This window comes from Bombina bombina, chromosome 6, assembly GCF_027579735.1.
Source record: "Bombina bombina isolate aBomBom1 chromosome 6, aBomBom1.pri, whole genome shotgun sequence".
Lineage (NCBI taxonomy): Eukaryota > Metazoa > Chordata > Amphibia > Anura > Bombinatoridae > Bombina > Bombina bombina.
This window is the reverse complement of record NC_069504.1, coordinates 797,914,168-797,928,608: the sequence shown is the minus strand read 5'-3', so window position 1 is coordinate 797,928,608 and position 14,441 is coordinate 797,914,168. Positions and strand designations below refer to the sequence as shown.

General features: G+C 37.1%; 1 protein-coding gene across 1 annotated transcript in view; it reads left to right on the top strand.

The window, feature by feature from the left end:
- LOC128664634 (matrix metalloproteinase-21-like) overlaps positions 1-14,441 on the top strand; it is a 146,087-nt gene that overhangs the window by 116,563 nt on the left and 15,083 nt on the right. The window contains exons 4-5 of the mRNA XM_053719449.1: positions 4,819-4,955; positions 9,647-9,788. Of these exons, the coding sequence (XP_053575424.1) occupies positions 4,819-4,955; positions 9,647-9,788 (279 nt within the window). The remainder of the gene's footprint in view (positions 1-4,818; positions 4,956-9,646; positions 9,789-14,441) is intronic.

Genomic DNA, 14,441 nt, shown 5'->3' with positions numbered 1-14,441 from the left:
CAAAATATCAGCTCTAATATAAAGCATAGTTTCATACTGGATGGCTGCGCGATATCCAGATTACAAGGCAGATTGTAAATCTTTCTTACAGAGCTCCCAGTTTAGCGGCCATTTTAGGCCATAGTCCGGACACACCTCCATTGACCTGCTTTTTAATTGTCTACAAATTCTAAGATTCCAACAATTGTCTTTTTTTATGTATTTAGGTAATTGTACACTGTAATTTTAATATACAGCTTTCTTACCGCATGGTTCCTACTATAAGTAGAGGATGGATTTGTCTAGCAATGTCCTAGAATATTTTTTTCTTTAGTCCTTACCCATCCTGTACTATATATTCCCAAATGGGTTGCTGAGTAGTACTTAACTACTATTTATTAACTCTTAACAAGTTTAAACAACATTTCATGTTACATCATTCTCCAATTTGTTACTTTTTAGGACATGAAAGTTAGTTATGAAATCAAAATAAGCTCATAGACTTTCAATATAGGTCCTAGATACTAATCTATTTACTACTTTTGCTTCCAAAATGGCTACCGCTTCAGCTATGCAAGCTGATAGTAGGTATAAAGCCTTATTGGAAGCAACTTTACAAGGTCATACTGACAATATAGTTGCAATACAAGATGATTTAGGGAAATATTTTTCCAATTTGGAAAAATTAAGATATAAAGAAACTAATCTGTGGTGGGATATAGATTTCCAAGAATTGTACAAAAGAGTTCCAAGAATACTTAGAATGAAAAAAATCCCCTTGTTTGCTGTACATGTTCCATAATTCATTGAAGAGTGGAACCAAACTTTGTCTAAGTGTTCCTCTTTTCTCATGAATCAATTACTTAGACACAAAAAGAAATAAAGAGATGATCTACTTATGTATGCAGATAAATGATATACCCTTTTGAAGCCCTTTGAGGAATTCCAAAAACACAAAGATTATTGTATACCGTTAGAAGACACAATCAGTAAATTGGATAAGGACATCTCTGAAAGAAAAGTCAATAAGTACAATATAGATACTAAGGACTACACATTGAACATAGTATATTATTGGCAAAGTTCTAGAAAACCAAATGGAGATAGGAGAAATAAATCACGTAAAAATAAAAAAGGGTTAATTAAGAATTCTACTAATAACAAAAGGGTAACCGTTTCCAGTATAGATACAAAGGATATTGACCTCAGTAATGCTACCAGTAATGACTCAAGATCCAGTAAGGATAAACTCTAGAAGGCACAAGTAAATCCCCACAGACATGACAAACTTAATGATGTGGTAAAGTCTCCTCAAACAGCTAGCACTCCAAAAAAGGGGGAATGCATGCAGAGATACCCCAGCCAAATCAGGAGGAAAAGAAAGAAATTGGGGTAGATTTATCAAGCAGCGGATGTTGCAATCTAACCCCCGTAGTTTCAGTTTCCGCTGAAACTGAAGTTAAGAAGCAGCGGTTGTAAGATCGGATATGATCGGGATGATTGACACCCCCTGCTAGCGGCCGATTGGCCGTGAATGTGCAAGGGGGGGGGTATTCACAAGAACTGCTTGTGCAATGATAAATGCCGACAGCATAAATGCCGACTACAGTGGATCATGTCTGTCCGACAGTTGTTAAATCAGCCCCCTAGAATCAATATACAATTTGTCTGACTAAAAACTTACACTGGCACAAAAAACGGTATTGAATAAAGGTTTAGGTTTTGCACCTTCTTTTAATTTTGATTTATTTGACACTATAATTGATGTTAGCACTTTTTTTCATAAGCTAGTTTTAAAGAAGCACTTTTTTCATTCCTCACCAGAAGATAATGAACATATAACACGAGAGACACACTGTGACAAAACTGATGTAGGCCTTAAATTTAGAGACCTTGTAAGTCTTGATGAATTAATAAAGTACAAAGGAATTTGACAGATTTGACCTTCAAAATTAGACAACCTTAAAATAGGGGACAATTTAACAAAAATACAGCGTAAAGCCCTCAAAGAACTTAAAGGGAGGGATACTGAACCCACATTTTTTTTCATGATTCAGATAGAGCATGTAATTGTAAGCAACTTTCTAATTTACTCCAATTACGAAGAAAAATTTATAATAGGAGTAAATTAGAAAGTTGCTTAAAATTGCATGCTCTACCTGAATCAGGAAAGAAGGAAAAATTGGGTTGAGTATTCCTTTAAAAATAATGACCAAATTTGCATTACCCAAACAGACAAAGGAGGAGCTATTGTAGTACTTAATACTAGTGACTACGTACAGGAAGCATACAGACAATTAAATAATGCATTTCAGTATGTAAATGTACTAGTGATTTAACAAGCTGTTTAAAAAAGGAATTGATCAATGTATTTGATATGGTGATAGAGAGAGGCTTTATGAATTCTGAATTAATTAGTAGATAATCCTAAAGCACCCACATTTAAAATAGCACCAAAGACCTATAAAACTTTACACAATCCTCTGGCTAGGCCGATAGTGGCAGGTATTGACTCACTATTTGAAACATTAGGGGATCCAACAAATTGATAAAGTAACCTTGATGGAAGGATAAAACTGTATAACTATAGATGTGGAAGCTCTCTATTCATGTATCTCCATAATATTGGGTTAATAGCTTTAGACCAGATGCTCACAAGATACACACAATATACACAGAACGTTGAGTTTATTCGTTTTTTGTGTGTGCAAATTATGGAATTTCTGTTAACTCACAATTTTTCCACATTTGAAGGGGACTTTTTTCTACAAAAAAAAGGCACTGCAATGGGGACAAAATTCCCCCCTCATATGCAAATATATGCATGGGGTATTTTGAAATGCAACATATATTCTCTAATGCCTCATTTTTTCTCAGACTACATCATACTGTATGGTAGATTCTTTGATGATTTGATCATCATCTCGAGAGACACTGATAAATATAGTCTACAACAGTAAATGTAAAATTCACTTAAAATAACTTTTTTAGACCTAGACATATTAGTAGATGAAATATATCTGTCTATAATAACTAAGGTACATAAAAAAGAGACTGCGAAAAATGCCATATTGAGAGGGGACTCCTGTCATCCTTAACACACAATAAGGGATATACCAAGAGGCCAGTTTATAAGTTTCTACTGCATAGAAATTGCTCTAATAGCTTTACCTATAAAGACCAATCACAAGCACTCATTGAACAGTTAACATCTAGGTGATATAAGAAGATAATGCTTAATAAAATTAGAAATGAAGTAGCTAAGATACCTAGAGAGGAACTTATACAATATAGAAATAAAAGATCAAAATTAAAATCTATTTCTAAATGTTTCTTTGTTACTAGATACAGCAATCAATAAACGGTATCTGTAAAACTATTAAAAATAATTTACCCATTCTCTATGCATATCCTGGTTACAATATGGTTATTAAGAATGGTATACAATATTTAGCAAAGAGGGCACCAACTATTGGGTAAAGAATAATGAAACATCCTTACAAATTTAAAGAAAATAAATCTAATTGGCTAAGGGACATTAAAGGCTCTTTTAAATGTGGATACAGACCAGTCAAATGTTGTACGTATGTCTGTAGATCCAGGACCTTTAGCGCTACTAATACAGGATTAACATACCTGTAATACCGATCATATAGTTTACTTAAAGGGATATAAAACCCAAATCTTTTCTTTAATGATTCAGATAGAGCATGCAATTTTAAGCAACTTTATAATTTACTCCTATTATCAATTTTTCTTCATTTTCTCTGTATCTTTTTTTGAAAAGCAGGAATTTAAGCTTAGGAGCCGGCACATTTTTGGTTCAGAACCTGGGTAACGCTTGCTGATTAGTGTAGCCAATGTCGCCACCAATCAGCAAGCGCTAACCAGGGTGCTGAATCAAAAACCAAGGTGATTTCTGCACTTTTTTTTATATTTGAAGTATTATTTTCTTGTTACTAATAGCGCGGGTCCCGCCGCACTTTCATACCCTCCTTCCTTCCTAGCAGAGTTTCTCCGCTGGCAGCGAGACTGCATTATTAATGACACAATCCCCATAGAAAGAACAGCGACTTACAGCGTAAGGGGTTAATTGTGGCCAATTAGGGTGGACTAGTTGTCAATGAGTGTCAACTGCTCTAATCAATAACATAGATGGTTTCAGCAATTTTAATTTATTTTGAAGAAGACCTAAGTTACTGAATTTGCTTTTTGGTCTCTAGGGAGTATACAACAAGAACACAGTGCTCATTGTCCCTTTAAGTAAGCAATACTGTTAAGGAATTGTAGACTATCCCCAAAAGGTTAGTAAATGTGTTTATCATATCAAGGTGACAGTACAGGCTATGATAGATACAGTACGAAGAAAATAAACAATAAAAAGCATAGCATACATTTAGGGAGCTCGAAAAACAGTTCAGCATGAAGTAAATTGCAAACGTAGAAATATTCAATAACTAAGTACAGTAACTCATAATTGTCCACATTTCTTAATTAGGAAAAACCTGACCATACTGTCTTAAAGTATAAATGAAGTCCTCCTAACATGGAACATGTAGAGTTAACAAACCATTGCCGTTAAATAGTTTGTTAATCAGTTCTCTGCCAAGAAACACCTATTCACCAGTTAGTCTCCATCTCTGACGATTCTTTTTCAATATTTCACAACAGTATTTATCAAAGGTTTTTGCGTCTTGATAAATTGTTGAAATAGGAAGGAAGAGATTACCTAACACAGTTACAAGATTATTACAGGCCCAATTTATAACACAACATGCAAGTATTACTTTAATTACCTCTTTTTTTTCTGGGTATCCCTAATTCACAATTTTGTTTTAGGTCGTCACTTTGGATGCCTCCGAGTATTTAGCAGAGAAGGAAAGGAACTGGCGCATTCAGGACCTCATGGTGAAATTCATTTTAACGATGACCAGCATTTTACAACCAGCGAGCAACATGGAGTCAGTCTTCTAAGGGTATTTGTGGGTCATTCAGAATCATAGCCCTGCATAAAATGTGTTAATTTTTGCCCTGTGACACTTAAATACTGGTAAGGTTATGGTCAACTTTCGTAGTGCACCTTTATCTTTTAAGTGTGATGGGCTAGATTTACAAGGTTGACCGGTAGTATGATAAGGTAGCATGATAAACCAAGCATAATGAATTCATATAGCATCACAGATAAAAAAAGAGCTTGAAATGTGTTGATTGTTAATATAGGCCTGTCAAAAGTAGTCCAAAATATCTGTTCTTGATTGGATGAAGGAATAATGAGCTCTACTCATATTTAAAGTGACACTCAAGTCAAAATTAAACTTTCATGATTCAAATAGAGCATACAATTTTAAACAACTTTCCAATTTACTTCCACAGTCTTTTTATATTGACACATTTTTGAGTCATCAGCTCCTACTGAGCATGTGTAAGAATTCACAGAATATACTATACGTAAATGCATTTGTTATTGGCTGGTGGCAGTCACATGATACGGGGGCAGTGGAAATAGACATAACTTTGGAATTTGCATAGTCTTTTTATTATGCATTTGTTGATTATGCAAATCTACTGTAATTACTTGTCCTTTAAAGGACCAGTCAACACTGTAGATTTGCATCATCAACAAATGCATGATAAGAAGACAATGCAATAGCACTTAGTCTGAACTTCAAATGAGTAGTAGATTTTTGTTAAATAAATTGCAAAGTTATGTCTATTTCCACTCCCCCTGTATCATGTGACAGTCATCAGCCAATCACAAATGCATATACGTATATGCTGTGAATTCTTGCACATGCTCAGTAGGAGTTGGTGACTCAAAAAGTATAAATCTAAAAAGACTGTGCACAGTTTGTTAATGGAAGTAAATTTGAAAGTTGTTTAAAATTGCATGCTCTATCGGAATCATGAAGTTTAATTTTGACTTGAGTGTCCCTTTAAGAGAGGCTTCTTCCTTGTACCACTGGAGTGATTTTTATGTGCTTAAACTGAGAGCGAAGTCAGAGCTCTCTTAAACGTGAGTAGAGCTCAATACCCTTGCTGAACACTTTTTTGTCTTACAGAACTTCACTATTTGACGTAGCTTTTTCTCACTTGAGGTGATTTACTTTGATGTACTGGAATTGGTGAATTATTTCATAAAGAACAGATACTTTGGACAATATCCTTTTATTAATTTATTCATTCACGTTTTTTTGTAGTGTTTTAAACACTTTTTGATTATTTTTTTGTATCACGTTCCTTTTGTGGTTATATTACACTGTATGGGGCCAATTTAACAAGCTGTCAATCGGCCTCAATGCAGCTGTTTCCGCGCGAGCCTTCTGGCTCACCGGAAACAGCAGTTAAGAAGCAGTGGTCGTACGCCTCATCTGAGGCTGAGAACATCAATCCGTCTGATCGTATACAATTGGGTTGATTGAAACCCCCTGCTAGCGGCCGATTGGCCGTAAATCTGCAGGGGGCGGCATTGCACAAGCAGTTCACCAGAACTGCTTGTGCAATGTTAAATGCCGACAGCGTATGCTGTTGGCATTCAGCGATGTCTGTCAGACATGATACGCTGAGTGAATCATGTCTGACAGACACTTGATAAATCGGCCCCTATAAGTGATTTCTAGTGTTTGTTATAGACAACAGTGCCCACCAGAATCCTTAACAACAGTTACATTTTTCATGAAACAGTAACAATATTTTAGACATAAGTCACAAGGATAACAATTCAGTATAAAGAAAAATTGCTTTAAGCATAAAACACAACCACAACAGCAAAGTTTCTGTAGACACATATATAGGAATTCTAATAGTCAGGTGGTTTTATAAGGTTATATACTGTATTAAGTGTATCTTACACTGGAATGACTGGTGTCCCCAGTACTGTAATAAGTTAGTTAGAATCGCTAGTAATATGAGATTCTGAGCAAAAATTTCAAAAGCCTTGTCTTGTTGGGAAAAACACTATCACATAACATATGGAGGTATGAGAATATATAAATCATTATTTGTATATCTGGAGGTAATCTCCTCACTGCAGTCTTAGCTTGCTGGGCGTCTCCTATAATAATCAGCGCTCAAGACGCTGTATGTAACAGTTCCAGAGCTCTCTGAGACACTTAAAGGAAAAAACCTCGGCGGGCCCAATTAACATAACTTTCACACTAGGTTATTGGTAATTCTGCAGACAGACCGTCGTCCCGGTGTGAGTGTAAGCGGTTGTTCCTTTTCGGAATCCTTAAGCCTTGGATATCATCTATTACTTCCGCTCACTCAATACATTCGGCTACCTGTGATCCTTGCTGATTGCATCAAGTGTCCTTAGACCAGACCAGTGACGTGTTCTTGGAGGTGTGTACTCACTAGCCAATCCTATTGCGGCTTCCAACACAGAAACTCAGCGTGGTGATACCGGTTGATAATAGTGCAAAAACGAAAACAATCACCACTGCTTAGAAAATTAAAAATACTTGCTTTATTCCAAAAAGTAGTTAAAAAGATACAGGACAGCAGTACCCATAAATGTAGTTAGTAGGAGCGTAGCAATGTTTGGCTTACGCATTTCAGCATGATGCCGTAGTCATGCTGAAACGCGTAAGCCAAACATTGCTACGCTCCTACTAACTACATTTATGGGTACTGCTGTCCTGTATCTTTTTAACTACTTTTTGGAATAAAGCAAGTATTTTAAATTTTCTAAGCAGTTTTGATTGTTATCGTTTTTGACACATATATAGGAACTTAATTTCTCCCTAATCATAATATATAAAGGTTCTCTAACGATTTGAAGACACCTTTCTAGGACCTCATGCAAGATAAAGTGAACAATAATAAAACCTTCTGTAGTAACAACAAGGCCACTAATGGCCCCATGCTATAGTGGAATTAGAACCCCAAAATAAGGTTTATTGAGAGAAAATCAAAATGGCATTGTCCCCTGAGAATATTAACTCTTACAATAACATAGTTAACCCAACTGATAGATAGAGGACTCTCTGTGGCCCCCTGCATAAAATTATAAAATAAGAGGGGTTAGCAGGGGAAGTTGTGACATAAAGGATTGCTTCTGAACCTAAAATATAGGAAAATATTAACAAGACCGATGGAGGGAGCTAAATGTAAGAAAAGTCAGTGCTAGCTATAATCTGCCTCACATGTTCAAAGGACCAGTAAATACAGTTAATTAGCATAATCGATAAATACATGATAACAAGACAATGCAATAGAACTTAGGGGTAGATTTAACAATTTGCGGCCACACATCGATAAATGCCGACAACATACACTGTCGGCATTTATCATTGCACAAGTATTTCTAGTGAAATGCTTGTGCAATGCCGCCCCTGCACATTCGTGGTCAATCGGCCACTAGCAGGGGGTGTCAATCATCCCGATCGTATCCGATCTTATGACCGCTGCTTCTTAATTTCAGTTTTAGCGGAACCTGAAACTGCGGGGGTAGATTGCAGCATCTGCTGCTTGATAAATCTACCCCAATTTCTTTCTTTTCCTCCTGATTTGGCTGGGGTATCTATGCATGCCTTCCCCCTTTTTTGAAGTGCTAGCTGTTTGAGGAGACTTTACCACATCATTAAGTTTGTCATGTCTGTGGGGATTTACTTGTGCCTTCTAGAGTTTATCATTACTGGATCTGGATTCATTACTGGTAGCTAGCAGGGGGTGTCAATCAACCCGATCATATCCGATCAGGCTGATTGCTGTCCACGCCTCATAGATAGCAGCATACGCTGCTTGGTAAATCTACCCCATTGGGGCATATTTATCAAGACCGCTGCTCCATAACTTGCCCACCTGCTCTGAGGCCGTGGACAGAAATCAACCCGATCGAATACGATCGGGTTGATTGACACCCCCTGCTAGTGGCTGATTGGCCGTGAATCTGACGGGGGCGGTATTGCACCAGCAGTTCACAAGAACGGCTGGTGCAATGATAACGGCTGACAGCGTATGCTGTCGGCATTTATCGATGTGTGGCGGACATGATACGCTACTTCGTATCATGTGCGCTCGCACATTGATAAATATGCCCCATAGTCTGAACTTCAAATGAGTAGCAGATTTTTTTCTGACAGTTTTTAAAGTTATTTCTATTTCCACTCCCCCTGTATCATGCGACAGGCATTAGCCAATCACAAATGCATATACGTATATACTGTAAATTCTTACACATGCTCAGTAGGAGCTGGTTACTCAAAAAGTGTAAATATAAAAAGACTGTACACATTTTGTTAATGGAAGTAAATTGGAAAGTTGTTTAAAATTGTATGCTCTATCTGAATCATGAAAGTTTAATTTTGACTTGGGTGGTCCTTTAATCTGGGGATATCCTGCTGACATCATCATAATACATATATGTAGCAAAATCGTTATTGCAAATGCACTGTAGGGGATCATAATCAATCAGTAACTGATAAGATTTTTTATTAGAATGCAGCTGTAGTAACGCGCAAGGTATAGATGGTGTTTGTGTCCTGCATTTGAGTTGTTTTCAAATTGTAATGGGTTAGAAAATTAAGTCGCAGTTGAAGATCTGTAATAACTAAGATGCTAAACAATTTTTAAAATGGTTTCAGTAGCGTAGACATGGTAATATTATTTACTAGAAAGTGAATATGTGACCAAGCTGTTCTTGACATAAGATTTATTGTTTTCATAGGTGGCTGTTCATGAGATTGGACATGTTTTGGGGTTACCACACAGCACCCAAGTGAGCTCAGTTATGTTTCCATTGTATAGCACAGAAGACAACAGGCTGGAGCTGGATATAAGTGACAGGAAGGCTGTACAGCAGTTATATGGTAAGGTGTGAGTGAACCAAATGCATCTATAGTGACTGATCTACACAATAACATGTACAAACAGCCTGGAATTGTCCCTAGTCATAGACAAAGCTCAATAGTGGTTATCACTTGTGTTGGTCAATGATCAAATCACTACAGCTACTCCGAGTGGGAGCCATTCTCATACTGTAGCCATAGAATGTTATTATTTGTCCAGGCCCAGATGCTTCTACTGAACTCTTCTCTTGTATTAACACCTAAAATCAGTGCAAGTGCAGTTCGCTTTTATGTAACAGTTATTAGGCAGACAAAAATCTATGGGGAGAATTAAATGAACTGCTGCATTTAGTTAAAACCTTCACTGCAATTAACTTACCCTATTACAACCTCCGTGTTTATTAACTTCTCTCTACACAATCATCGGAATGCACAAATCACAGTTAAACTTAATTACTCCCATATATACGATACCCCACCTCTGGTAATGTCCCTAAACCTAATTACACCTACCCATTGAAATGATCCCTTAATCCTGAATATCTAAATAATCTTCTACTCTTAAAAACCATCACAATCCCCCAACACTCCCCCCAACTACAAAAGGGGGTTCAATTAACTAATCATGATTGACACATATATATATATATATATATATATATATATATATATTTTACCACCTTTTCTTTTAATTACACTTATTAAGTGTTTGGGCACTGAAGACACCAGTTGGTTAAGTTTGCCAAATGGAATTGTCCCCCATTCATCCATTATGCATGTCTTCAGCTGCGCAACTGTATGGGGGCCTTCTTGCCTTATTTTGCGCTTCATAATGCGCCACACATTCTCAATCAGAGACAGGTCAGGACTGCAGGCAGGCCATGCTAAGCACCCGCACTCTCTGCTTAAGCAACCATGCACTTGTAATCCGGGCAGAATGTGGTTTGGCATTGTCCTGCTAGAAAATGCAGGGACGTCCCTGGAAAAGACGACATCTGGATGGCAGCATACGTTGCTCCAAAATGTACACATATCTTTCTGCTTTAACGTGCCCTCACAGATGTGCAAGTTACCCATGCCAGGGGTACTGACACCCCCCCATACCATGATAGATGGTGGCTTTTGGACCTGATGCTGAAAACAGCTTGGATTGTCCTTTTTCTTCTTTGGCCCAGAGAATACGATGACTGTTTTTTCCCAAAAATATATTTGAAATGTTGACTCATCAGACCACAAAAAAAGTCGGCTGCTTCTGGAGAGTGTTGATGTATGACTTCTTTGGATGCAGCGACGAATGGTGCTGACTGTCAAAGGTATACCAAGGTATTCCCGAGCCCATGTCAGGATATACATTACAGACTCATGACGGTTTTTGAGACAGTGTCGTCTGAGGGATCAGATATAATGCACATTCATAAGTGGTTTCCGGCCTTGCCGTTCACGCACCGAGATTTTACTGGATTCCTTGACTCTTTTAATTATATTGTGCACTGTAGAAGGTGAAATGCCCAAAATTCTACTGATTTGTCCTTGGGGAATATTTTTCTCAAAGTGTTGGATTAGTCACTGATGCATCTATTGGCAAATTGGTCAGCCTTGACCTATTCTTGGTTTTGAAGGACTAGGCCTTTTTTGGAGGCTTCTTATATACTATAATTACACGATTGCCTCACCTGTATCACATCACCTTCTTATCTCAACTAGTCACATCGTTATTAGTCCTAAATTACCACTGTCCCAACTTTTTTGGAACGTTTTGTAGTCATCAGATTTGAAATGAGTGTATATTTTCAAAAATACATTAAATTCCAAAAGTAAAACACCAAATAATGGCCTAGATTTAGAGTTTGGCGGTAGCCGTGAAAACCAGCGTTAGAGGCTCCTAACGCTGGTTTTAGGCTACCGCCGGTATTTGGAGTCACTCAAAATAGGGTCTAACGCTCACTTTTCAGCCGCGACTTTTCCATACCGCAGATCCCCTTACGTCAATTGCGTATCCTATCTTTTCAATGGGATCTTTCTAACTCCGGTATTTAGAGTCGTGGCTGAAGTGAGCATTAGAAATCTAACGACAAAACTCCAGCCGCAGAAAAAAGTCAGTAGTTAAGAGCTTTCTGGGCTAACGCCGGTTCATAAAGCTCTTAACTACTGTACCCTAAAGTACACTAACACCCATAAACTACCTATGTACCCCTAAACCGAGGTCCCCCCACATCTGCCGACCGCCACCTACGTTATACTTATGTACCCCTAATCTGCTTCCCCTAACCCCGCCGACCCCTGTATTATATTTATTAACCCCTAACCTGCCCCCCACAACGTCGCCGCCAGCTACTTACAATAATTAACCCCTAATCTGCCGACCGCAAAGCGCCGCCACCTACGTTATCCTTATGTACCCCTAATCTGCTGCCCCTAACACCGCCGACCCCTATATTATATTTATTAACCCCTAATCTGCCCCCCTCAACGTCGCCGACACCTGCCTACACTTATTAACCCCTAATCTGCCGAGCGGACCTGAGCGCTACTATAATAAAGTTATTAACCCCTAATCCGCCTCACTAACCCTATCATAAATAGTATTAACCCCTAATCTGCCCTCCCTAACATCGCCGACACCTAACTTCAATTATTAACCCCTAATCTGACGACCGGAGCTCACCGCTACTATAATAAATGGATTAACCCCTAAAGCTAAGTCTAACCCTAACACTAACACCCCCCTAACTTAAATATAATTTACATCTAACGAAATTAATTAACTCTTATTAAATAAATTATTCCTATTTAAAGCTAAATACTTACCTGTAAAATACATCCTAATATAGCTACAATATAAATTATAATTACATTGTAGCTATTTTAGGATTAATATTTATTTTACAGGCAACTTTGTAATTATTTTAACCAGGTACAATAGCTATTAAATAGTTAAGAACTATTTAATAGTTACCTAGTTAAAATAACAACAAAATTACCTGTAAAATAAGTCCTAACCTAAGTTATAATTAAACCTAACACTACCCTATCAATAAATTAATTAAATAAAATACCTACAATTACCTACAATAAAACCTAACACTACACTATCAATAAATAAATTAAATACAATTGCTACAAATAACTACAATTACATAAACTAACTAAAGTACAAAAAATAAAAAAATATTTACAAACATAAGAAAAATATTACAACAATTTTAAACTAATTACACCTACTCTAAGCCCCCTAATAAAATAACAAAGCCCCCCAAAATAAAAAAATGCCCTACCCTATTCTAAATTAATAAAGTTAAAAGCTCTTTTACCTTACCAGCCCTGAACAGGGCCCTTTGCGGGGCATGCCCCAAGAAAATCAGCTCTTTTGCCTGTAAAAAAAAACATACAATACCCCCCCCCCAACATTACAACCCACCACCCACATACCCCTAATCTAACCCAAACCCCCCTTAAATAAACACTAAGCCCCTGAAGATCTTCCTACCTTGTCTTCACCTCAACAGGTATCACCGATCTGTCCTGGCATCCGGTGCTGAAGAGGTCCAGAAGAGGCTCCAAAGTCTTCCTCCTATCCAGCAAGAAGAGGACATCCGGACCGGCAAACATCTTCATCCAAGCGGCATCTTCGATCTTCTTCCATCCGGTGCGGAGCGGGTCCATGTTGAAGCAGCCAACGCGGATCCATCCTCTTCTTCCGGCGTCTCCCGACGAATGACGGTTCCTTTAAGGGACGTCATCCAAGATGGCGTCCCTCGAATTCCGATTGGCTGATAGGATTCTATCAGCCAATCGGAATTAAGGTAGGAATATTCTGATTGGCTGATGGAATCAGCCAATCAGAATCAAGTTCAATCCGATTGGCTGATCCAATCAGCCAATCAGATTGAGCTTGCATTCTATTGGCTGTTCCGATCAGCTTTGTTATTTTATTAGGGGGCTTAGAGTAGGTGTAATTAGTTTAAAATTGTTGTAATATTTTTCTTATGTTTGTAAATATTTTTTTATTTTTTGTAACTTAGTTCTTTTTTATTTTTTGTACTTTAGTTAGTTTATGTAATTGTAGTTATTTGTAGGAATTGTATTTAATTTATTTATTGATAGTGTAGTGTTAGGTTTTATTGTAGGTAATTGTAGGTATTTTATTTAATTAATTTATTGATAGGGTAGTGTTAGGTTTAATTATAACTTAGGTTAGGATTTATTTTACAGGTAATTTTGTTATTATTTTAACTAGGTAACTATTAAATAGTTCTTAACTATTTAATAGCTATTGTACCTGGTTAAAATAATTACAAAGTTGCCTGTAAAATAAATATTAATCCTAAAATAGCTACAATGTAATTATAATTTATATTGTAGCTATATTAGGATTTATTTAACAGGTAAGTATTTAGCTTTAAATAGGAATAATTTATTTAATAAGAGTTAATTAATTTCGTTAGATGTAAATTATATTTAAGTTAGGGGGGTGTTAGTGTTAGGGTTAGACTTAGCTTTAGGGGTTAATCCATTTATTATAGTAGCGGTGAGCTCCGGTCGTCAGATTAGGGGTTAATAATTGAATTTAGGTGTCGGCGATGTTAGGGAGGGCAGATTAGGGGTTAATACTATTTATGATAGGGTTAGTGAGGCGGATTAGGGGTTAATACATTTATTATAGTAGCGCTCAGG